At 42.4% G+C, this 27,106-nt stretch overlaps 1 protein-coding gene across 2 annotated transcripts in view; it reads left to right on the plus strand.

The window, feature by feature from the left end:
- MKX (mohawk homeobox) overlaps positions 1-27,106 on the plus strand; it is a 249,705-nt gene that overhangs the window by 98,527 nt on the left and 124,072 nt on the right. For both annotated transcript variants that reach the window (XM_086941604.1, XM_086941605.1), the window contains exon 5: positions 10,517-10,852. In XM_086941604.1, coding sequence (XP_086797730.1) covers positions 10,517-10,852 — 336 coding nt within the window. The remainder of the gene's footprint in view (positions 1-10,516; positions 10,853-27,106) is intronic.

Here is a 27,106-nt window from a genome sequence, read left to right on the forward strand (position 1 = left end):
GTATTCTGTAGTAAATAGTTAAGTACAGGTGCTTTCAGTCTGGTATGGTGACGTATCTGTCGTATTTCACCCTTGGTTTTTACATGCCCACACTTAACAAAATACACACACACTCTTTCTCATCTCTGCCTTAAAGCTTGTTTAGTTGAACGACTATTGTGTTTTAAGTACCACTAACAATCCTCTCTACTCTCTTTTTCCACTGCCTCTTAAACCCCCTTGTGTCTTGCTTCCATAATGTAATATGTGATATGCCAGCGCAATTGTTGGGAAGTCTGAATCTTACACGCTCCCACTAATCTTACGGTCCATGCCCTAATTTGCTGGGGGTGACCATAACCCGGAAATGAGTGAGACTACATGTATGTCAATTAGCAGTCTAATGTTTCCCACCTCTACATTCTACTGATGTGTTCTCCACAGTCTCCAGCCCGGTGCACCTTATGGTTAATCAAGTGTCTGTGCATATCTTATTTCCTAACACATTCCTCTTTGGAATTTTGTTTACCAGTTGGCTGACCAATATCTGACTTTTATTTCTTTTCATGAGTTTGAATTAATGGTCTTCATAAAGACAGGAAGAAATATGACATTATGATGTTATTGATAGAGACTGTAGGGGCCTTACCTATGCTTTTATCAGAGACGAGCACCAGGTCAAAGAGTGTTACTAGTTTTAAAGAGTCTTGTATGTTTTAGCACCTTCTCAAGATGTACTGCTGTGAAACTAGACTTTTTAAGGGTACTGTAGAGATTTTTTTTTCTTTAATCAGTCTTTCTTTATTGACACACGACAATTGGCAATTGGCAATCTAGATTGTTGATTGTTGCATTGTTGATGACATCTGTTCGAGCTTCAGTTTGAGGGTCCCTTTAAAGTTGTAAATCTCATAGTAGATCTACATTTTCAGAGTTCTTACTTTGAATTAACAAAAAAATGGGATCTACTTTTAGAATTTCATAGTCTCATGCCCTGAACATTGTCAGCAGCCACCAGCAAAACTGGAGTGTTGGAAACGGTTCCACTACACCTTTTTTAGGTCTCGCCTAGGCAGCGCTTCCGCTGACTCTTCGAGACATGTTGTGTTCAGAATATGGGCTTTAATCTCCACCCATTTCCCACCCATGTTTTCAATTGACTCCTTTGACTGTATTTTGTAAATGCTTTTTTTCCTTTGGTTAATTTCTTAAGCAGTCCCCCCCTAGTCCCTCTTTTTTCTACTGTTGTCACCTCCCTTAAGGACTGCTCCTTTTACTTGTACTGTTGCTCTGTACCTTTTATTTACAGTTTCAAAGCACTCTTGTTAATTATTTTTTCGTTATAGTTGGTGTTGCAAGCACAGCAGCTATGCACTTCCCTGACAGGACTCATCAGATGCTTCTGAAGGAACCCGGTACAGTCCATGCTGAGACTTGAACCCGGTTACCTAGGCTCATAGTCGGCATCTTTTTGACGCCACATCGCAGGAACATTATGCCACGACTAGCACAATGGCAAAGCGTTCACTTCATGGACCCAGCACTTGCATTTTTTAATTAAAATCAGCGCGACTGCTGTTGCGGTTTATCTTTCGCAGCCACGTGCCTTAGCTGCCTGTTAACATTTGACAGAAAACAGGGTCTCTTAGAGCTACCCTTTTCCTCGTGATGACTTGAGGCTCCCTTATAGCCAACCCTTTCCTGGAGAGCGCAGTGCTCAATTCATGGCTGCTGAGCTTCAGTGTATGCCAGGAGCCTGCACCCTGTTTCCCTCTCATTCTTTGCACCCCATCGCACACTCCCTTGGTGTGCCCGTCCAGCAAGTCTATCTTTTCCCACCACTCCTTTTGCAAGCATAAGACAAGTAGCAGAGAGGGGAGGCGTTTCCAGGGCCAGTACATTTTGTTTAGATCTAGGCTAGTGGCAAGCTAAGAAGTAAACGTAAGTACAAATATTGTTTTATTTATATCTGGTTACCGGAGGGGTTGGCACCCAAGCCCTTGGTTTCTCAACTTGTGGTAATTTCATGCCTCCTTGTGGCAGGAACAAGAGCCGTTTGTAATCTATATTCACTCTTTATTGGTACAAGTGAGTCCTCAAAAAATGTCTAATGTTTCCAAATTCATTTCGGTTTAAAATGACGCTAACCATGGTTATCCAAAATGAAACTTGGAGCAGGACCACACAAAGGTGTAGAATTAAGGATGGGTTAGCTCTTAATGAGGCTGTTTTACACCAAGGGTGAAGTTTTTTTTAGCATTTTATTGCATTTTCCGATCATTTTAAAATTGCATTTATATATTTAGCTCTCAGTCGTACATACCTACCCTAGGTAAAACAAAATACCATTTACAACACTGAATAGCTCTAAAACTGATAAATGCAAGAACTATTGCATCGCAAATGTTTAATTTCTTTTATGATGTGAGGTTCTACATGCCAATGGGATGGAAAAATATCAGAAATGGTTTAAAAATCCGCAGAGTAAAGATTTTTTAGGCGTTCAATGTCTTACCAATGGACATTCTTCAACCTCCAGAAGAAACTCCTACCTTTAAAAAATATGGAATATCTGCTTCCTCTAAAGATTTTAGGTTGTACCAACTCCCATTTGTTGGAAGAAATGTCTGCACATTCTGATGCGACGGATCTGTGGAATCATGTCAGGATGCTTTATTCCTATCTACTTTAAACATAGGTTTGCAAAAAAGGATAACAAAAGATCATTAAGAGTGTATGAGGATCAGGAGTAATTTTATATTTTGGAAAAAGTACCGTACGAGAAAGTTGTTAAAGAGTGACACAAGGTAATGGCGAGTGTTGAGACTGCTGTCTTGATGGTTGATGTGTTTTATGAAATTTCAGACATTTGTCCAGGCTGTGAATGTAGTACATTAATAAACTCTCGTGAATATGTGAATTATCTTCAGTCTGTTTGCCAAAATAGTTCAACATTATAAATGTTCCTTTTTCGGCCAAACATTTTCTTCCAAAAAGTAGTCGTGGAACCTGATGCGGATGTTTTAGTTGGTTTATTCCTGTAATGACATGAATATGACAACGATTTTCGGTATTTTTTAAATTCATTTATGAAACTTTAATTTTGTGACTCATTTTTCTCTGAATCATCTAACAAAAACTGCTTGATATTATCTACTAAAAGGTTGTTTTTTAGATATCTATTGTCAATGTTGCAATGATCAAATATATAAATTCTTTGACTAGTAGAACTATGAACATATTGGAAAAAAGAGAGATCACTGTTAAACGGGCTGACCTCGTTGTATTTTTTGCCCTGGTGAAATAAAGTACCTGGCAATTGTAAATACATCACAGGGATAGGCCTGTGACATCCAGAGCTGGGTGCGGGTTGCCCATTAAGTGTAACACGGATATGCTTGCCTATGAATTAATATGTGTCTCTTTTGGGATGGAGGGGTGGGGGGGAAGCAGACCATGGACCATGAATTGTGTGAAAAAGGCCGCTTTTATTGGAACAGGTGCACATGACAATTTGAATAATCCTTGGCTAATGCCTTCCAAAACGTAGCCTCACTAAATAAACCACATACCTAACCCCGCCCCTCCCCATAAATTTCTATAAACCCGCCCCACCCGTACATTACAACATTTAAAACAATACAAAACATTACATCACAGTATAACCCAGTATAAACCTATAAATACAACCTGTCCGTTAAACAAACTCCCCTGCCTGCCTCTTTACAGCTGTCAATCACTAACCTGTGTAACCGAACTAAAAATAAACAACCTATCCTTTCCCTGTCGATAACCCAACTTAACAATTAATAAACAAACCTCCTCCAAACCTGTCAAAGTTCAAATAACCCCCTCCACCCAGAAAGAAGGAGGGAGGAGAAAACTACCCCCCCTTTCTGCCCGACATAGGAAAGACCCTTCATACTCCATGGCCATGCCTCTGAACATTCAAGATTCTTGACAATACTTCTCTAATTTCCAGCAAATACAGGTCCAAACCAAGCCTCGATAAATGCACTCCATTATCCCTAAAAAACTCACTGCCTCAAAACGAATTTCTTTGTGTCACTCTCCCGAACCCCAGACTGGGCAAAATTTAGAAATTTCGGAGTTCACTTTCCTCCGTGACCTGTCAATAGCTTTGTTGTTCACTGCCCCTCTGCAAATCCTCCGCGGAACCAACTCAGTCCACAAAACATGGCATCCCGACCATCGCTCCTTTACAAGGGACAAATCCTTCTTTATTGCCCTCAGCAACACCACACCTTTCACTCCACAAAGATCCTTCTCACCGAGATGTATGAACAAAATATCCGGGCACTGGCCCCTCACCATCGCTTTATGCAAACATGGTATAAGTTCCCTCCAAAGCATACCTCCCTTGCCCTTCCACACAATTCTAAAAAGATGCTCATTGAAACCCAACATTTTTCCAAAATAACTTTGGCGCGCCTGAGCCTGTGCCCATTTGATGAATGAATTCCCCACTATCCAAACAGTCAACTCCTTCGAATGGGGCCCAGCCACAGAACCTGTAAAGAGAAAAATAGAATGAGACTCACAACAAGGAGGATGACACATGCGCCTCTCCCACGTTCCCTCTCACATATCGCTGAAAACAGTCTGATGACCAGCGCCCTAGCCGCATAATGTCCCCTTGAGACCAACCCCTGTTTTGTGCTTCAGTCGCTGCCCTAATCCTAAAAGAATTAGTCCCACACTGCACCCCATCCAACCCAATCCTTTGCAAAGCTTTACGCAGAACCATGCGCAGTTGGTAATCTGTTACCCGGGCACCACTGATATGCTGAAAAACAAAATCGCTCCCAGCCCCTCCTGACAAAGTCTTCCAGCGACGGGCCAAACGCAAAGGACAAGTAGAACTGGGAGCCTCTGCTTCTAACCACACTCCTTTCCCAACGATTCTCTGATCAGTTTTCGAACTGGCCAGCCAAATATGCAAACCCTTTTCTGAGAAAAACACTTCTTGCCAAGTAATGCCCCGCTTTGATTTTGAACCCAGGAGCTCAGAGACTCGAAACGCCCCAAAAATCATGAACGCCATTAGGGTGGCAAACAAGCATGCCTCAAAATCATCCCTCAAACCGCATTTAAAACCTCCAATAAATGTGCCAGAGTATGCCAAAAAAGGGGGGAACAGGACAGCTGAACCCCTCCCCGCTCCCTTGTGCAACCCTCGAGAATTCTCCTCCCCACTTCACCAGCGGATGGGGAATACCCCAAAAGAATTTCCCCATAAAAGAAATTCCTGCTAATTTCCAGGTGATGGTAACCCTGGAAAGGCCTCTCTCGATGCGGTCTAAGATGAACTGAATCACATCCTCAGAACGACGCCATACTTCCTCCTGCCTACAAGCCGCAGACGCCAAGAAATCCTTCCATGCAAGTGCATATTCCCCTCAAGTAGACGCTGACAGTGATCCTAGCACCAATCGAAATACCCTACGTTGCCTACATACCAAAGGTGCTCCGACACTGGGGTAGGTGTCCTGTCGGCCTCCTTGGCCAGCCCATGGAATCTCCCCAACTGCAAATGAGACAAAGCATCGGATATATCATTGTCCACACCAGGTATGTGCAAGGCTCTGAATAAAATGTCATGTCGAAGGCAGCCTAGCACAAACACTTCCATCAACTTCAAAATCTGTTTATCTCTTGCTGGCTGCCTATTGATGATCTCTACCACTGCCATGTTATCTACACGTAAAAGCACCTTCTTGTGTGCAAACTCCTCACCCCAAAGAGTCAATGCCACCAGTAACGGGAAGAGCTCCAGAAATGTTATGCTTCTCCCCCCATCCCTCCAGTCTTGCGGCCACTTCTCTGCACACCACCTGCCCTGCAATATATGCCGAAACCTTCACTGCCTGCTGCATCAGAGAACATTTGAACATCCCACTGGACATCTTTCTCCCTGGCCAGTGGCACTCCATTAAAGGAGTTTAGAAAAACTGACCGCATACGCAAATCCTCCTTCACCCCTGCTGACAAGCGAACATGTTGGTGAGGCAAATGCTGTCCTGCTAATGCCCGGCCCAACCACCTATAAAAAGTCCTCCCCTGCAGGCAAAGTTAAGGTGACCCAGTAACACTTGAATGTCCTTCACTGTCACCGTCTGTCTTGACAACATTCTGTCCAACAATTCCACTATTTTTAACTTTTTGTCTTCTGGCAAGCGAGCCCGCATTGCCACAGAATCAATTTCAATTCCCAAAAAGGATAAGGATGTAGCAGGTCCCATTGACTTTTCAGGTGCCAAAGGCACCCCTAGTTCCTCCATGAGCTCATGGAAAGTGTCCAGAGCTATCTGGCAATCCATGGAGCCCGGGGAACCGACAAAGAAGAAGTTGTCCAAGTAGCGGGTTACCAAAGTTTGACCTGTGTGGTGTGTGAAATGCCACTGCAGCAAAGTGCTGAAACATTCAAATAAAGCACATGACATAGAGCAACCCATCGGTAATGCTTTGTCCACGTACATTTACCCTCAAAATGGATTCCCAGAAGATCACAACCATCTGGTTGGACTGGAAGCAACCGAAAAGCCAACTTAATGTCACTTTCAGCAATCTCTGCAGTTGCGCCCGCGGTCGCTACTAGTGACATGGCCACGTCAACTGAGGAATATGATACAGAGGCAGCCTCCTCATCAATAAAATAGTTCACTGAAGACCCCTCTGGCCATGACAAGTCCTGAATCAGTCTGCACTGACCTTCCTCTTGTTTGGGCACTACTCCAATGGGTGATATAATCAAATTCTCAATTGGCCAATCGTCAAAAGGGCCTGCCATCCTCCCTTCTCACACTTCCTTGCTCAGTTTTTCTTGCACAACCCTGCTATGTTCTGCTGCTGATTTCAAGTTATCTGCCCACCTTATCTGCCTTGGTTTTGCCCCCAAATCCCCATAACTCAGCAATGCCTCTCCCAACTTTGTCACCCTAACTGGCGTAGGAGCCTTTAGGCCCAGTACCCTGTGCTCCCTTACTCCCCCCTACCGCTCTGGAAGTGCTGCGAGGTGCCTGATGTGACTGCGCCTGACTGCTGCCATTGCTGGCCTCCCTGTGGTTTGACGCCCCAACAGTTAACAAGGGGATGCAGCTTTCCACGTTTGGAGCACTCATGGCGATACTTGCAGTACTCCCTTGTGCATAATCCTTTATTGAAGTCCCAGCATACCCCAATTCCAGTTTGCGTTGCGGCTGCGCCTCCCACCCCACTTGGGTGGGCTTCCCCTGAAAGGGCCGGTAAACTAAATGGCAGCCCACTAGCTGTAAAAATGGTCTTGCCACCACCCCCATAGTATGCTGCCATAAATCGGTGTCCAACTTTCCCCATTTTGCCTCTGAGTCCCATGCCATCCGTGCCCGGAACTCTTCGTCATATTGGGAACATGCATAATCACCAACCGTAATCTGGGCTTTCCGAATTACATCCATATACTTAAATATAGCCACACTGCGCTCAGGAAACTTCTCACAGTATACGCTAGTTTAAATCAAAAACGCTTCTGTCCAGTTCTCAATGGTCAACGGTACTTTAGGGCTCTTGGCCATCTCATACTCTTCTTCCTTAGACCCCTCTTTGGACCGTACCTTCCGATGAAGGAGCTTCAATATTTCAACGTATTCTCCTTTCCATATGCGCTCCTTGGTTGCCAGCATTAAATAGGCACCCAAATTCTTTGTCACCCCCATGTAAGGTAGTTTCTTAATTTTCAATTCCTTACTTTCCAAAGGCTCCACCCTCCCCCGGGTGCATCTGTGTTAGTATCGCTCTCAACCTTGGTACTCAACGCTATTCCTCCATCTCCAGTGCCTACCCCTGTATCCTTAACGTATCTACCTTTGTGCAATCTCCCCTCTGTTATCCCCCACTCCCCTCCCCCATCCCCACAGACACCATTTTAGGTTTGGCCTGTGTTCTAGCGGTCTCACCTGGCTCTAATGAGGATACTCGGACGGACTCCGACCACCTTGCCAACTTCTCAGATTGATCCCCTGTACGAGGAGCCCTCACCGATGGGCCGGGCTCTCTCTTGGATCCTGCCGCCACTGCCTGTTTTTGAGGCACCTCTCTCGTAACCTGTAAAAAACTATGAGAGACGTGAGAGGTCCCCCCTCCTCGCTGTCCCGCAATTCCCCTTCCTCGGGGCTGTCTTCATCATAATCAAGCAAACGGTCCCCGAATGTCCTCCTTGCGGGGGAGCCGACTGTACCCGCCGGTGCTCCCCCATGCGTTGACCTCTTTGAAAATCCATTTCCGTTGGTAAGTCTGACCATCTTGACCTGCCTGACGTTGGGGCCAACGAGGCCGTGACGGGATCCCCGCTGATACGGAATGTGCCGCGCAAGGTCTCACCCTGCCTTCTCCTCGGTGTACTTGGGCCACACCCTGCCCAACTGAGTCCCTAGCACTGCCACGCTCCCTGCCCTGTAAAGAAAAAGTTTGGACTGGTATGCTGGTTCCCTATCTGAAACACCTACCCCCTGCAAACCGCAAGCAAAATCCCTAGCCAGCCTGCCCCTGGAAAACTCTGACCGACCCACACTTACAGGGGGGATTCCCCCATTCCTCCTTCCCACTCCCTTTCAGCATTGCCTGCACCACAGCGGATGCAGGCCCCAAACCCTGACCTCCTCCCCACCCCCAACGTACCCCCAAACCCTGCCTGCACACTTCCTCCTGCCCGCCTTTTTCCAATGGCAAACCTTGTGCTAACCCCTGCACCCAATTACCCAAACATCCTCATAGTTCCCCTCCAACACCTCAAACCTCTTTCACCCATGAAGGGAAAATATCCAATCCCTCCCAGGCCGGGCTACCTCCAGCAGGATCCAATTCAACTGACAGCTCCTCTTGAACCCTAAACCAGTTCCTCTGTCCCCTGCACCTAAAAACACGTTTTCACCACCCCTGACAGGCGCACCCAGGCCACCCAAACTTGAAGGAGGGCGAGTCCCAAAGCCCCCGGACTTGTGAGATGAATCCACTTTCTGGTGACTGCTCCAACCTCCCACCTGTGCCCACTCACCCTCTCCTAGAGAGCTCCCCACTAAAGAATCAGTCTCCCCCTTGAAAGAACATGTGGGCGAGAAAAGCAGCGGCCAAGACATCTGCCCATAGCCTCCATCAAATTCAACCTCTGCCCCCAGTCCTGTACTACCCTCGTGCCCAGGGGATACAATTCCTGACAAATCCCCCACTCTTGCGTGCAAGCCAAAAGAGCCCCAGCCTCTCCCACCCTCAGCACTGCCACTACACCTAGATTGGACAGGCGCGCGCACAGAGGAGGGCAAACACACTCCGCTCTCAAATATCGGGTTCTGATATGCCGCCCGGCCCGCCTAGCCCCGACCGTGTCCTTGACCCCCGCTGCCTCATCAATCACCGTTATTAGGTGAGAGGCAGGAAGAGAAGATGCGCGTCCCCCGTGCTTCACTCTCAACACGGCAGAGGAAACAGAGCACTCCACCGGCTCCCTAAACGCCTCCTGCTCCCCCACTCCATACACCGCATCTCCGCCCCAACACTACTCCCGCTCATCGCCTAAGACATTCCCCCCTCCCTGGGGTGCAAAGACCGCATCGGGCTGCCTTCTTCATGCGCGGGTGGCCCCGTTTACTTACCGGTACGATACGCGGCCGCTTGGCCGATGTACAGGCAGCAACCACTGCTGCCATGCCTGCTGAGGCCTGCCAAACCGGGTGCGACGGTCCCGCAACCTCTCCAGTAACAAGGTCCACCCGGCCCGCTTTGCTAAGGAGCCAGAGGACCTGAAGAACTCGATAATCTTCCCCAGACATTCCACAAATCAATTCCGCCAACTGTAATATCAGGAAATAGATTATCCTGAGAACAAAAACTACCTCAGCCTAAGCTCCGAGCCACCAGGTCACAAAACCTGAAATGGTGGCTGGGAGCCGGTGCCCAAAGCATTTATGCTTGGGCTTCTTTTGGGCTACAAATAAACAAGCCCAATATCAAAATGGCCGGCATGAGGCCCGCCGCCCCTCACAAACTGCCCGGGGGGGACCTCCCTGCGGTCGGCTGCCCACCCAAGCCCCCTTCTAAAAGAAACCAGAACAGACGAGCAGTCTTTAATGCTATACTGTCATACATATGTTATGAGCCACGGAACTCCGCACTTCAGAACGGGAGCATACATGTGTAATTTAAGACTGAGGAAAAGACATGTTTTTGTAAAAGCTCTGCTGTTTTCTAAAGCATGTGATTGACGTGCAGTCCCTCGTGTGTCTTTTTGAGTTGCGTGCAGGTGACACGAGTGATAACAGCTCGGAATCAAGAAGCAATCATGCTCATTGGAAGTAATTTTGGTGCTAACCAGTTTCATGCTTTGGGGAATGATGGTAATTTCCTCCTGTTTTTAAGGTATTTGTACCACGCTGTTTGCTTCGTTGTGGTTGTTCTGTCTTACACGAAACTATGTCTCATCATAAATCACTGTGAAGAAAGGATTTCTAACAATGTTGATAAATGAATCTTTTTTATTCTTCAGATGGAGACAATCCTACAAGAAACCACCCAAACGACGGGGGATATAATAAAGCCGTTCACCACACTGTGATTAAAAGTGAAGGCTCGGTGATTAAGGCGGGTGCGAGGCCGGAGGCCAGCGCGCACGAGGATTATGTGTCTCCGCCCAAGTACAAGAGCAGTTTGTTGCACCGCTATCTCAATGACTCTCTGAGGCACGTGATGGCCTCCAACGCCGCGATGTTGGAAAAGGCACGGCAGAGAAACCATTCGGGGTCCTTCAGCTCGAACGAGTTTGAAGAAGAGTTAGTATCTCCATCGTCCTCAGAGACAGAGGGCAACTTTGTGTACCGCACAGGTAAACCTATATCTTCAAGCTGATAATGTTTAAAGGGGCTATCTAGTGAATGATGTCCAATAGGTCCCAAAACTCAAGCAGACGTCATCAAGCATAGCAATATTCTGGAATGTCTAGTGCTGGTGATTTAGCTATGCAGGGCAAGCTAAAGGGAACGGTTCTTCTACACTGGGTGGCCCCTATACTGGAATATATATTCAATGATGGCAGTGAGTTTGATACTGAAAGTTAATAAATACAGTTGTATTAAAATCTCTTTATTTTTCAATGTTGATTTATATTGCCTCTGTGATCTCCTTGGAAAAAGTACTTAATATGATCTGGTCTTCAGAAACTATTTTTCTTTTAGACATTACCCATTGCAGTGATACCTTAGGCCTCTATAATGGGTACAGGCTATGTTGTGTGTGGCATGATTAAAACTAATTGGGGGTAATGGGCAGCTCTGAGTATCATAGGGTAGAATAAAGGAAGCCCTTCCATCCCCCAATATTAATACAAAAAAAGTGTATTCAATGATGAACTTTTAAAGTGTGCGCTGATGTAGTTTTTCCCAGTGCAGGGCTGCTAAGATAACCCTGGCAGACCTTGAACAGAACGACATTTTAAATGATCTTTGCACTCTGGGAGAAAAACTCCCAGTGTGTTGGGGGTCAATAGTTTTTTATTTTTTTAAAAACAACTTGTGCTTTTGGAGTTTGTTTTAGAAAAACAAAAAAGCTGCTGAACCGCCACCTAAAACATGGTAGCCGCTCACAATCTTTCAGTGCCTTTAGAAAAGCTGCCATATTGGTAGAATGCCAATATGTCAGAATTTTCCCTTTCCTCTCCCCTACTCTCAATCCCTTCCCATCTTCCTTCCTTATTCCATATACAATTTTAAAAATAGCTTTTAATCTTTTCCTCAGAGTGCTAGCCAACTCTTCTATTATAATACTGTTTTGAAATTTTAATTCTGTATTGTTGGTCTTTCAAATAGTTATATATTTCAAACTGAAAGAAAAGCTGCCATAGCAGAGGCTCATCTAAGGTAATGACCTCTACCACACTGATGGACGGGTAGCCACCTGCCGTACTCTAAAGGAGGCACGTAAGGTCTTAAGCCTAAAATGATTAAGGTATGAAATAAGGTAAAAAGTAATTATAAATGCGTAATTCAAATATACTAAACCCCTCTTTGATGTCCACGGTCTTGCACCATGTCCGAATGTCCACACCCCTCTCTGTTACTTCCCAATTTGGTTTGTTTGTTTATTTCTTTATTTAACCATTTATTTTGTGCGCCTTGACTGGCTGCTATTAGAACATTTTACATCACAACATAAATCGAGAAGCTTTAGGATTACAACAAGATAAGGAGAGATAAAATAATTTTGGGAAGCATCGGTTTAGTCAGAGCTTTTGGATGCCACATGTGTATGTAGAGTCTGTGCAGAATTTAGATGACCTATTGTCTGATCAGGTGAGATTTAAGCTTCTTACAGAAGATTAAGAGAGGGGCTAGTGTTCTGAGGTTGGGATGCAGCAAGCTCCAGCCTGCTGCTGTTGCTACAGATGTGCTGTAGGTGTTCTGAGTTTAGGTGGTTCGACAGGAAAGATTTTTGTCTTGTAAATCTCTTTATTCCCCCAGAGATAAGGAGTAGATTGACTAGATGTGGAGGGGCATTTCTGTGAATGGCTATTACGGGGAACGGCCTTTACAACGAAGCCAGAACCATGCATAGCCTTTACAACAAGTCTATCTCAACAAATGCGCCTTTACCTTGAATGTCTTTATTACAAATTATGCCTTTACCACGCATGTCTTTACCATGAAAATGTAAGTATTTTTCAGATCAGCAGAAACCCATGAGGGATATATATATATATATATATATATATATATATATATATATATATATATATATATATATATATATATATATATATATATATATATATTGTTTACACTTATCTTGAAAATACTTACATTTTCGTGGTAAAGGCATATATGTGATAAAAGAAGTAGTGGGAAAGACATTTGTACAGTAAAAACACAATTATTTTAAAGGCATGCATGGTAAGGGCATGCGTGGGTCAGTCACTCAACCGGTTTTTACACAAGGCAGCAAACCTTAAATATGATTCATGCTGTAATGGGTAGTCAGTGAAGGTTCTGAGATGTGGGGTAATGTAGTCATAAGCTACCTGCAGAGTGAACCAGTTTTCTGGCTAAGTTTATAACAGTTCTGAAAGGTGCCATGGATGTTTGGGCAACTGTGATAGTTGTGCACTGTATAAATAAGAATACATTCACTATTGTCAGAGAAGACCTCTTGACAATCTGAATTATGAATTACTGTTTCTAATGCAGTAGTACCCGTTAGTTAAAAAAAATATGTTCAGAGTATTAGATCAGAAGCAGTACTGACAATCCGCATATTTTACCAATTTAAGACCTACTCATTCATGACACTTTGGTAGATGAACTAATATCCTCCAGAATACAGTGGCTTAAGACATATTCTTCATCATAAATATTGTGCCAGGAGAAGCTGTCCATTGTGAAAAGTGTGGCAGACTCTTTTCGCTACGAGTAATAGTGAGACGAGAGAGAACATTTTATTGAGCTGGCTGGCTGGTGTCTTATTCATTTATCATAATTGTATTTTCTAATTGAGAGTGAAGAAAAGTTGGAGAGTGCAGAGTTGGCCCCAGACGTTCACACTGCTTTCACCCCCTACTGCAGTTCTTCCCCCGGTCCCTGCTGTTCTCACACACTGAGCTGGGAACTTGTAAGAAAGAAATCCACTGTAATCCTACCTTCGCTCAGGCTGCCAGCAAATAGCTGTATCTCGTGATACTTACCGCAAAATGAAAGAGAGAGCATCACATTCAAGTGTGTGGTCGTTTCTTCAGCCAATTTATGGAAAGTGTTTAAAGTGTTTTTTGGAACTCTATGTAAGTGGATGTAGCTATTTCTCAAACTCATGAAAGCTCCCGAGCTAACAAGATAATGCTTGCATTGTAGATTGCCATGAGCGCCTTTCCATCCACCACACAAAAGCTGATGTATGATCTGATGTAAATCCGTCTTTTCAGACTAGCATACACAAATACATCTAACACCTAAAATAAACCATGTACAATGTTTGGAGGTTGCCTATTTTTCCAAAAAGAATACATAATGAACATTTTGGTCAGTGGGCTTTATCTATTGGTCTGTTAAATTGTCAATTGCATTTGGTTTCTGCCCATCACAGCACCTAGCATGTGGCAGGGGGACATCCCACTTTATCCCTTGACTACCTTCACTTTGAGTAACTGCACAAAGCCGGCACACAATGTTCACACCTGCCTAAAAATAGTTCCTTTCTCTTCAGTGATAAATCAGACTCGAAGTGTGTTTTTTAAGTTTATTCATTACAATGGCAAGTTATTTTGCCAGCATGGGTGCCTAGTTAGATGGTGATTTATTTCCCACTTAATTTGTAAAGTTGCTATTATAAAAGGAACAAGTAACTTTGCAAAATTCTTGTTGCCTGCAATTTGAGTGCTTGGTTAGGTCCTAATTTAATCTTGTCTCCTTGAATAACAAAAAAAATGTGGCGTTAGTAAAAGGCTTATTATTTAAAAGCATCACCAGTAAAAACGTCCACATCAGTGAACATTCTTTAAATTTCAATTTTATTGCAGGCATATGGCGGTCACATTAGGTGGGAACATATTTTTTGTCTTTTTCTTACTAACCATTCCAACTGCTTGCCAAAGGCAGACCTTACGGCTTTGCCAGTGCTTGTTAACCATGTCTCTAGGTCAGCTATTTTGTTTTTTTGCTTTGTATGACAATTGTGAATAATTAATTGATTAGGTCACTGCCATCAATAAACAACCAAAGAGAGTCCACTCCAAATATACTGAAGTATCATTCCAGGAAATGTGGTACTACTTAAGGAAAACAATACATTTTCCTAAAATAACAGTCACCCACCAAAAGGTCCCTTGGTGGCATGCTTCATCATCGGGCTCTTGCCACCCCGCTGCAGGACGGGGCATGCTGTGACCAACAGATATGTGGGAGCACTCTGGAAGATGTAAGCTATAAACTAATGTGGGAGTGGAAGGGGCAGAGGAAATTGAGAGGTTAAAACATACCTGGCTGCTTGGAACCTAAACTTTATTGAATCCTGTGACTGGTATTATTAAAAAAAGGGGTTTCAGGGAGAAGCATAGGGTAATGGATGTGTGACTCCCGGTCAACATGTTTCAAGCCTTACTCCTATGACTTTATCAGGACCAGTTTAATTGATCCCTAGTACCACTCTTAATTGAAAACGGATAATCTTCTTAATTAAATACTAAGGTTAAACATATCGAGCAAAATACAATACCTATTCAGTATGATTCTTCAAATAATCTGGAAAGATAATATATTACAAAAGGATCAACTTTTCATTGAAGTGATCTAGTGTGAAACACCTCACCAATCTGTGGAGCCAATGTGATATATTTTTCTGAATGGTTAGTCTATATTTTAAATATTATCGTAGTGCCCTTCTGGGAAAAACAGAAGGGCACTGCGATAATGTTTCATGCGGCCAGGTATTTGTTAACCTCACAATTTCCTCTGACACTTCCACTCCCATATTACTTTATAGCTTCACCTTCCAAAGTGCTCCCACGTATCCGTCGGTCGTAACATGCCCCTTCCCGCAGCAGGGCGGGAAGAAGCAGGTGATGAAGCATGCCACCAAGGTCCTTTTGGTGGGTGAGGGTTATTTTAGGAAAACTTATAATTTTCCTTAAGAATTACCAACATTACTGGAAGGATACTTCGTTATATTTCGAGTGGACTTTCTTTGGTTGTTTATGTAATATAGGAGGCTGAGTCCACTACGTACACCTCTCTCTCCCCCCTTTGAATTACCTTGACACGGCCATCAATAAACATAACAAGAGAGCAAGGCAAAAGCATTAGAAACAGAAACAATAATTGGAACATTCTCAGATTTGTGTGTTCCCTTGCCTTCCCAGGCACAACACCTCATTTAACCAGAGGCTGGAGTGAAACAGGCCCTCGGAGGCTATCAATCTGATAATTTTCCTGTCGGTTTGATCCCAAAGCTTTTTTTCGAAGAGGTTCTATTATTCCACTTGAGAGGTGATTTACTCCTGAATTTCTAGGAGGAAGGCAGAGTTACTCAAGGAAAAAGCTTTTGAATGGGGCCAGGTTGTGAATAAGCAATATTCTCGCGTACAGGTGCACTAAACAAAAGCGAATATTATATCACAAGTGGGTGATATGTATATGCTTTCACGAATCATTCATATCACGACCCAGTCTTTCTCAGTATTACAGGAAAATTCTTCCATAATTCTGATGCTGTGCACTTGTTATTATGAATAATACTTTTAATGGAAATCAGATTGAAGAACATGTAAAGAATGAAACAGCAAAAAATCATATATGCCTCCTGCTCTCTTCATTCTTGCAAGATGGATAAAAATATAGATCAAGAAGCTTCTATTAGAGCCATACCACAGGTCATCTTGTAATGTCAAGTGTTTTTATCGATTTATAAGGAGATTAATTTTCATCTTTCAGCGCAGTCTCTCCTATGCATTTCTATGGAAGATGGAATGAAGGCTAAGATATCACAAAATAGGCAGTGACTAGTGTAAGCTTGTGATATAGTTTTTCAAGTCCCAGATCATGGTTAATTGCAGCCATGGATGTGTTTGATTGGTAAAATAATCAACAGAAGACATTGCGTGGATGAAAGTTTACAACGACCTCAGTCACTTGCATTTTTCCGCAGTACTTCATTCACTCAAAGACCCTTACATGTATTTATCATCAAAAATCCTATTCCCAGAATGATGTTTATTTATGGAGGTGTTTACATTGTAGTGTTTCGGTTTCATCAGAACAACTTAAGGCAGTGCCAGCTCTAGGGCGGTGCACCGTCTATTATGGTTTTAAAAGCAGCTTTTGTTGCATTCTTTGCATCCAGAAATTTTCAGGCAACAACAAAAATGTCTCAATAACTCCGGTGATTGATGTTCTTTCTGGAGAGAGAGAGATTAGAGTTTTCTCTAGTGGAAGTTTTAACTCATCGTAAGGTAGCAGAGAAAGTTAATATGTCTGCTGCAAAGAACGTGAACCATGCAGATCACAAAAAGCATATCATGTAAATAGGTCAGTAGGTTACTGCTTCTGTCAGAGAGATCCTACTGTTACTTGCAGCTTAGAAGTTAAAATCCTAATGTAGAACAGTGAGCAATTACCTGTCATCAAAGACCTGCATGAAAACTATAAGGTATAGGTTAAAGCGTTATGATTCTTTTCCCCCTGTCTTTTAATATCCTAATGTTGCAAAATGAGTTCATTTGGGTAAAAATCCACTCAGATTATTAAAGAGAACCCCCAGCCATGATTTAAATTCTAAGATTGTGCTTCTCCAGACCAAGCACTCTTAAAATATACTGCCTACAAGTATGATGACATGACTACACCTTGTAGTCCTCTGTCTTATGTAATGTTCACCTTTCTGGAGGACAGGTCTTTTCAGGTCTCAGCCCCTCCCTTCCTCTCCCAGTCCCATTACATCGGACAGGGAGTACCCCAGGGCTCCGCACTCAGCCCATCCCTTTTCAACCTATATGTTCAGCCGCTTGCAGCAGTAGCCAGAGAATGGGGCCTCTCGCTGGTGTCATACGCTGATGACACACAGCTAGCTATCACTCTTACCGAAGGCCCCTCCATCTCTACAGCGAGGTTTAGGGATGGGCTGGCTGCCGTAGCCCAATGGATGACGGATAATTGCCTGCAGCTTAATGCAGGCAAAACGGAGGTACTGCTCCTTGGAAAGAACACTAACTACTGGAACCAACACTGGTGGCCTCTGTCGTTAGGCACCATTCCTCCTCCCAAATCCTTGGTCAAAAACCTAGGTGTCTGGATGGATTCTACACTCAATTTCCAAACCCACACAAAAAGAGTAGCGGCCACCTGTGTGGGCTTGATGAGGAGCCTTAATCCGATACTTGGCTTCTTTGATTCCAAGGTCCGTCAAACAATTATACAAGCCACTATTCTGTCCCGCCTAGACTACGCTAACGTGTTACTCCTGGGCGCCAACAAAGCTGAGATTGCGCGCCTGCAGCGCATACAGAATACCGCTGCCAGAACGCTGGTTGGACTTCCCCGTAGGTGTTCGGCTAGAGCCACTATACGGAAACTGCATTGGCTGCCGATTGAGTCCTGCATCCAGTTTAAAGCTCTTGTTATGATCTTCAAAATTCTCAAAACTGGATGCCCTGAACTTCTCTGCCCTCTCCTCTCCCCTTATGTGCCACAGCGCAATTTGCGCTCTCTTGGCCAACATCTCTTGACAGTTCCCCGCACACAGTTAGCTCGCACAGGCGGACGCTCCTTTAGAGTTCTAGGAGCCAAACTCTGGAACAGTCTGCCTGCAAACGTTCGCTCTATGGAAAACCTGTTGGCCTTCTGGCGAGCTGTCAAAACCTTTCTGTTTCCCCCCCTTTAGGTCCTTGATTTCTGGCCCCCCCCCCCCAGATGATGATTCTGTGGTTCTTAGCGCCGGGACACCCCTTTGCTGGGGCAGCTGTTGCGCTCTACCAAATTTTAACTTAACTTAACTTAACATTGATTTATACACGTATGCTTGTTGGCTCTGTGTAATATGTGTGTGATGTAAAGTGATCTGACACCCTATACTGATATGAGTGGTACGATTAAAATAATTCAATGCATCCTAGAGAGGGTGGTTATCGGGACTTGAGGGGCACTGTTAAAGGGTGGTAGTTAGGGAATCTGTGGCAGAGGTGGTCATTGTGTGGTTGCACCAGGCGCCACCAGCGCTGAAGCCAGCCTTGACTACAGGTAATTGATTCTGTTAGGTGATGTGTGGCTCCAATCGTCAGATGATCTAGAGGTTTGGATGTCTGGTAGAGGGTCTACTGTATCCATTTTCAACAAAGTTAATTTTCTAAATAAGGTGTGTTCCATTCATGTTTTCGAAAACACGTAAGCAATATTCAAAGGTAGTATATCAGGCTTTGATGGCCACCTTATACAAACATAATAAGTATACTATGTCGAAAGCAGTCATTGAAGTCAGTCACTATGATTTGTCAGGTGAAAAAAATAATAATCCAAATTGCACACTAAAAGAAAAATAAATAGTATTTATTAACTAACAAAATAATCTGTTTCGTCATAGTAGGTAATATCTCGTTCGAAAAATGAACACTACGAAATGTTCACAAACAACTACAAATTATCAACACAAATGTCAAAAACAACCAATGGCTTCACAAAACAAACACCCCCATCAATCATTGGGAAAGTATTTGAGATATCTCAACTTGTGTGATGCCGTGGATAGTGGCCTGTACGAGTGTGGCAAGGCTGTTTGACTATTCCAAATTGAATATCACGGGGTCCAGTTCGTTGTTGTAGATGGGATGTTTCTAGTTGCGTTGCCTTGTCTGAAAAGCACGTTTTTAATTTTTGTCCAGAACCTTTCAAAGTTTGGTTGGTCCTTCAGTGGTTCAGCATGTTTTTTCCAGAGCTGGTTGTCTTGTGCCACAGAGACTTTCCCTGTGTTTCTTTTTTTTCTCGCCTGCTTTTGATGGATCACAGTGGAATGCTGTGAGCTCAGGTTGTTGATGAATCGATATTAGGGTGCTATTCTTTGTAAGTAGCTGCCACCCTTTTCCCGGAAGGCCTGTGAGTGCTGCCATGGACGTTTTTGTCCCCTGAGTGCAAGTGCAAGGCTTTTGGGTGGGTGTCAGACGATATGTTTTCTGAGGTTGAGATACAGCTTGGGTGCTTTTCTTTTCTTGATTTGTTGGAGAATACACATAAGAAACTCTGCTACATCCATCAAGAAACAACGGCTCTGTTAGGGTACTTTGTAGCAATGTCTTCCTCAGGCGAAAGTTCCTTCTGAATCTAATCACGAGCCTCAATTACCATGAGTGAAGTTTTATTATCAGTAGCAAATTCCTTTCAGACTTTTGTTCCATGCCTGTACTATTTGTACCCTAACAAGATTCTTGTGTGTGTCCCCTTTCCAGAGCTGTTTTGTAACACAGGACACAGCATCCATCAACATTAATGAAGAGTTTTATCACTGAAAGGGAGCAGAAGTTCAAGCATGTGTTTAGAGGTTTATGCTCCTAGCAAAACATATATCATATAAATGAGCGCCTTGGGAACCACATGTTCAGTTGACTAGACAGTATTGTGTAAGAGAAGCAGGACTCTGTTTTATACATGAATCTTTCACTGTGTTTAGATAGAGAGCATAATCAAATGTAATATAACTATCCAAGAATGTAAACCTGAAAACTATGAACCTACATTTGGTTACTCCCCATTTACTTAAAGTTACTTAGTAGTTCGTTTAAGTTTAGCACAATTACTAGATTACCCACCGTACGTTAAAAAGGTCTCTTATTGAAATTCAATGAACATGAGCTATTTATACCTCTCTGCAGATCAGTTTGCCAATTTCCTTAACCCCTTCGATGCGCCCGTCAGCCATTGGCCGTCACGAGCACTACCTCCGTAGTGCTGCGCACGTCCGTTGGCTTTCGCGGCCCGCCCACTCAATACCGCCGCAACGCGGCGGAATTGCCACTGCGGTTAATCGGCTAACTACTTGTTTGGAAATGATCAACGCTATATGATCATTTTGTTTAAGTAACTGAATTTTGAAGAGGAGGTTAAAGTTAATCCTGCAGTTGGACCCTGTTGTGAACAACCAATTTGATCGCTGGGGGAGAAACATTTTGTTGTCCTGTGGGAGTTCATATCAAAAAGTCTTGCTCCATGGGCACAGGAGTTTGCATTTGAGCAAAAGTGATTGTTTGCAGGTTTCTATAGGTTCTGTCATTCAAATAATGCTTGATACCAATTTAAAACCAATCTGCAGATCCAATATTTGTGACCCCTCAAATGGTGTTCCTTTCGCTTTAAAGCCCAAATCCCAATTTCTTGACTCCAAACTGTTTTATTTTCGGTTTATTCAGAATTCCTAGTTCTAAGTTGTTTGACCACTTACAAAGATTGTATTAGCTTTTAGATTAAGAATCCTGCTTCCACTCACAAATTCCGTACATTGCAATAAAAAATGTTTTTTTCCTTCGTGAATTCACACTGAGTGAAAATATTATTTTTCCTATTAGAAAAACAAGCACAAAATTGATGCAATAAATTGGAGCATATTGAGTGGGTCCTGCACCCTCTGCGGAGCACTGACCCAGACTGGTGGAGCACTTTTTGCCTAGTTTGTGCATGGACAGATTTGGGGTAATCTGTCAAGTGGAGTCTGAGGAAAAAATGGGGTCTCAAAACACAAAATCCTCATGCACTGTCAATGGACTGCTGAATAGAATTACAACAAATTTGGCAGGATGCTAGATCGTAGTCTAGAAAGCATGCATTTTGGGATTTGGTGTAAATCTGCTCAGTAGTTTTTGCGATATTAAGGGACAAAAATATTTGTATACCTGGACGGTTAGGTTCGAAGGACTCTTGCAATGCATGTTAACATTGTCAATGAAGGGCCAGTGAGCAAGGACTCCAAATGTTTGAAACGCGTTGTGCCACATCACATGAATTGTACCTGGAATGCCTGGATTTTGTGAATAAAAGACACTTTGACTGAGAGTGTGTCTGTGCTCTTTGGCAGAGAAGTGAGCTTGAAATGCTACAGCCTGCCAGCTGTGAGACAGCTCCACCGCAGTATAAAGCAGATCCGTGAGGCATGGAAATGTAGCCTTTTATGGAAATTCAAGCTAAAATGAATGTGCAGTGACAATCTGGGTCACATGTTTATTTTTTGACTTTGTACTTACATTCTTGAGGTTGGATGGATTATATGTCATGCTTCGAACTTCTCATCCCAGAATGCATTATTTTACCAGTTACTAGGATGCTCACTAGAGCTTAATTGATAATATGCAAATGAAGGGTTCAAAAGCACTCCATGTTATCATTGTCACTGAATTGCCTGTGAGCAAGGACTGCAAAAGTTTAAAACAGGTTGGGCTTCATCACATGAATTGTACCTGGATTGCCAGAAAATTGTGAATAAAGTGAGTGGGTGTGCTTCTTCATTCTCTTTGCCAGAGATGTAAGCTTGAAATATAATATATATATATATATATATATATATATATATATATATATATATACACACTCACACATATATATTGTTAGCCCCACCTGTTTCTGGCTGTCCGTAGCGCATCGAAGCCAGCCGCAATCTACCTATAGAGAGGACTGACTCGAGCGCTAACAGCCGAAGGGGCTGAGGACGCACAACTGCAGGTTATCTCCCGCAGGTAAGAGGTTGCCATTGCGGGAGAAGGAACACTCACTGATATTGTTTGTGAGTGAGGGTCTGTATACTGAGCATATGCCTTGAAAGGAAATCTTTGCTATGTTCACCAACGCACTAAGGTAGCGTGAACAGAGAGCAAGGAAAGTATGTGATGAGGGCATTGAAGGTGCTGAACCATATAGTGACAATATGAATAAGACTGAGAGACAAGGATGTGATCTTATGGGTAAACTGAGAAAGCTTGAGAAACTCCCACTCAGTGAATTAACAAAATGGTGGGAGAATAAGTCTTCTCAGAGATATGTTGAGGTTGGAAGGATACCCAGAGTTTTGTGCATTGTAGAGTGCCCATTTTGGGAACCCACACCCAGAAATGTTAAAGGCGTGAGTGCAAATTAATACTGATGCAATTTTTACAGATCTGTATAAAATATGCAGATATGAATTGTCAATCTACAGTGCATGAAATTGATAAATTGAATATGGAGTTGGCACAAGAAACTTATCAAGAAACAATAAATACATTTCTAGCAGAAATGAAAATAAGAATAAGAAGAAATCATCACTAATCGCAAAGCACAGAACCTTAAACGAGCTGAAAACCAATTAAGAAAGAGTGCAACTTTACACTTTTGCACACAGATTCGATACCATCAAAGGCAAAGACTCTCCAATAGTAATAGACAAAGATAAGAAAGAGTCAAAGTGCAACATCATCTGAAGTAAGTGCTGAAGTGGAAACAGATTTAGATAAACCTACTACTAGTGATAAAAGTGCTCAGTGAGATTCACTTTTACTAATAAATGAGCTGTATTTCTTACAGTTAGATCAGACTCAAAATCTGAGATCCAGGAGAAAAGACCAGCAAGGAAAAGAAGGAACAGAAAGAGATGCAGAAGCAGACAACAAAAAATTGAAAACTCAGAACAGAAAAGACACACCCAAAAGCAATCGCAAGCGAGTATGAATACAGTGTCTATCATCAATTTATCCGATATTACCATAAGCCAAGCAGAGAAGCATATTTTGCCACTGGGTTTGTCTTTTTGCCTAGAAAAAAGATTTGACTATGCACAAACTCGCGGGCACTTATATAAATGTATTGGAAAACTCAAATTGAAAATATTTTATACCGCACAAGTAAAGTACAAACTTCCATACATGACCACTGTTCAGGATAAGACCAGCAATTTAAAAGTATCTTATATGAAGTTACTGATTGAGCTGCAGCAACTCAAAAACGGAAGTCAGGAGATCCAAGAAGATGTTACAGAGGAAGCCATTGTCTGCACAATGAACTTGGAAGTAGATTGGGAAGCCACAACTTCTTTCAAACCACCATTCACTTTCCTTTCGCACCAAATCTGACAAAAGATAGTTTAAACAGTTGCCAATCTGGTTACTCAAGAGATAAAGAAACTACAGATCTTAAGGAGTAAACAAAGGGTAAAACCTAACACCAAGGTATTAGTGTATAACAAACTCCCCAAGAAATTGCAAGCCGATTCAAGCATATCGATAAGAAATGCAGACAAATGCAGAAATATTGTCTTGTGGCCACTCAAAGTGTACCTTTTTGCTACGTAACAACAGGTATTGCTATGAAGAAACAACTGCCATTAATGCTAGAGAAATCAAGGTAGAATTTGAAAGTGAGCTCACTGAATGGTGTAGTGCTGGGTTCTTATCAGAAAATGAGTATTTGTTCCTCATGAGTGACAATCCTGATGCCATTTATGTATCTGATCCTGAACATACATAAAGATCTAAATATACCTTGAGGAGGTCCAATCATCTTGGCTATTGATAGCCTGTTTGAAAATACTTCTAAATATGTGGGCACCTTCCTGCAAGACTATGTAAAAGCCTTATATATTATATAACGGATTCAGGAGACTTCCTTAGATGAGTGGTTGGTATTCCCTGGAAGGAGGGATATATTTTGATATCTATGGACGTAACCACACTGTATTAACCATCAATATGGCTGACATGCCATGCAGTATTTGCTCAGTGCAAGACCTTTGGCATTGCTGAGGCACACAATATGTTGGTGAAAATGGCCAAGTGGTGCCTAGAGAATAATTACTTTTTGTTCAGTGACCAAGTATAATACCAATATGAGTGGTACTGCAATGGGCACCTGCTTTGCTCCCAGCTATGCAAATCTGTATATGGGCTCGTGGGAGGAGCAGGTGTTGCAGGCTGAATATAGTGAGGTGTGGAGCAACAATTTAACTCTGTGGACTAGGCTCATAGATTTCCTTTTTATTATCTGGAAGGGGTCGGAAGAGAGAGCAAGGTTTTTAATCACAGGCATTAAGAGAACCATTTGAACCTTCACTTCACCAGTACTATCAGCAGCACTTAGGCAATGTTCTTGGATCTCATTATCTATGTAAAATATCAGAAATTGGAAAGTAAAATCTACAGGATCCCACCTCAGGTAATACTGTGCTGCATGTGAGCAGTTTCAATCCAACTAATTTAAAAATCAGCATGCCATATGATGAGGCACAGTGTATGTGTAGAAACTGCAGGGAGCAGGATGAAGGTGATAAAGCCATAGAAGACCTGGCAGATAGGTTTAAAGATAGAGGAGAAACTGAACATGTCATTTATAAAGCTCCAGAAAAGGCCAAGACTATAAAGAGAACATTTTCTTTTTAAGACCCTTAAGCCAAAACAACATAATCAAATACAAGTTAGATTTATAACTCCGTATGGAACAGAACAAGGATCCATCAGAATGATTCTCAATAAATACTGGCTCCTACTTAAAAATGACCAAGTAATAGTTCCAACACCCCCTCAGAGATTAGGGTGTACCTTCAAGCATGCAAGATCAATGAGGGACACAATTGTCAAAACCTACACCAGAGATAGCAAGAGCAGTTGGCTCTAGATGAGTTGAGGATCCCAAAAATATAGCAGCTACAGGGCCTGTGATTACAGAGTGAGTATGACACCCTTAAAAATGCCATTGGAGGAAACCCCACAGAACATCAGGGGTGGCTATACATGTAAAACTGAGTATGCTGTATACATGCTGGCATGCCAATGTGAATGCAGTACGTTGGAAGCACTAAGCATAAGGTACACAAGCAGATACTGCAGCATGTCAGAGCAATCAAGCATTGAGACAAAACTTACCCTGTAGCCAGACACACCATAACAACTGATATTAAATCTTTTGTCAAAGATGCAGTCCCAAAAACAGAGGTGGCAACAAGAAAAGGGATCTCAGAAAGCTGGAATATGGTTACATTCTCAGGCTAAACATCAAATGTCCAGGTGGGCTTAATATAGATGAAGAATTATATGCACATCTATAGAAAGTTTACACTGTTTTTGGCTCAGTTTATCTGTTCTATTATATAATTTGAGTTTGCGCGTATCCACTATTGTCTTTTTTTAGGGGTTTTTCCAAATATGATTGTGTAAATAGTGCCGGAAGGGAGCTTGAAGAAATTCCAATCTTCTATTTTAATAGACAATGCCCCATGTATTGATGAAGTGCAGTTGGTTCTGATTTACAATGATTTGTTTATTTGCTGTACAGAATGTGCAGGTAGAGTTATTTGTAAGTTTCCTTTGCTTTGTATAATTTGTTTTTCATGGAATGATCCTTACAGAGTATTGGTAATGGTTGCAAGGTAGTAGGTGCTCACTTGGGTTTCATTGTTGTTGGTTATAATGAACTTCGAATTTCGATTGGTCTTGCCGCAAAGTAGAAAATAATTTCCTATTGTTGCTGTTATATTATATTAATGATAAGTATATAAACTGGTTAGCGTAATCAGCAACATATCATTGTATTTATACTTTTAATTTGGAGTTGTGTATAATTGCAGACGCTGGATTACATGAATGTTAAATAATTCAATGTAACAAGCAATTTGTTTCTAAATGAAGCAAGTTGATGCGATTGTCTACTGACAGGTATTTACTTATTTATTGTATATTTTGCAATGATAGATGTTTTCAAGAACGATTTAATCAATGCAGGCAGAATGAAATACAGAGAAATGCTTTTCTTCAAATAATAAATAAAAAAAAGAATTTTCATCCATGCCCGACTATAGTATGTTTAATATGTAATGCACACATGCACATAAATAATGTCTTTCATGCCGTTTCCTCTAACCTGAAACAAAGCTGTTGTAGGCCGAAACACGATTTTGGTGGCATCGTAAGCAATACATTTTGTGGCCTCATGTACGTTTTGGCGTCTGACTCTTCATTACAACAAGTGACCAGAGTGTCACTGAAAATTGCAGAACTCTGTCGAACGAGTGACTCCTTATGTGATAGTGGCCTCACATCCATATATATATACACATACACACACATATCCACTGATGCTGCTTTCTTTCCATTCTGTTGACATCTCAAACCACAATGCTGTAGGTAAAGCATCCTGGATAATTGTAATTCTCGGCACAGTGGTGTAAGGGCTGTTACGCATATTTCACAGTTCACTGTGATTGTAATTCATGGGGTTTGTAACACTGCATTTCTATTACTATCAATTCAGATATATGCAAAGGCACACATATTAATTGTGCTACAAGACTTCCACTAGAGATGGTTTGATGCAGCAAACTTACAGTTATGTTAAACATGACGCTGCACAATACGTCTGTATAAACAAACCTATACTCCTTTAGTACAGCTGAGTTTATAAGATTGTGCGTTGGTTTGCATGGAAACATTCTATATGCCAATAAAGGATATTTTGCTGGCACCTGTGGAGTTACATTACCAATATACCAAGAGACATTCCTGATGAAGAAAGCACCTATTGTCCTTCTATAATTAGCCTTGACGTGCATATGCGATCTAGCGACTTTATATTATTATCCATTAAATGTCATATCACTAATGTTTTGCTCC

The sequence above is a fragment of the Lissotriton vulgaris genome, chromosome 10, assembly GCF_964263255.1.
Source record: "Lissotriton vulgaris chromosome 10, aLisVul1.2, whole genome shotgun sequence".
Taxonomy (NCBI): Eukaryota; Metazoa; Chordata; class Amphibia; order Caudata; family Salamandridae; genus Lissotriton; species Lissotriton vulgaris.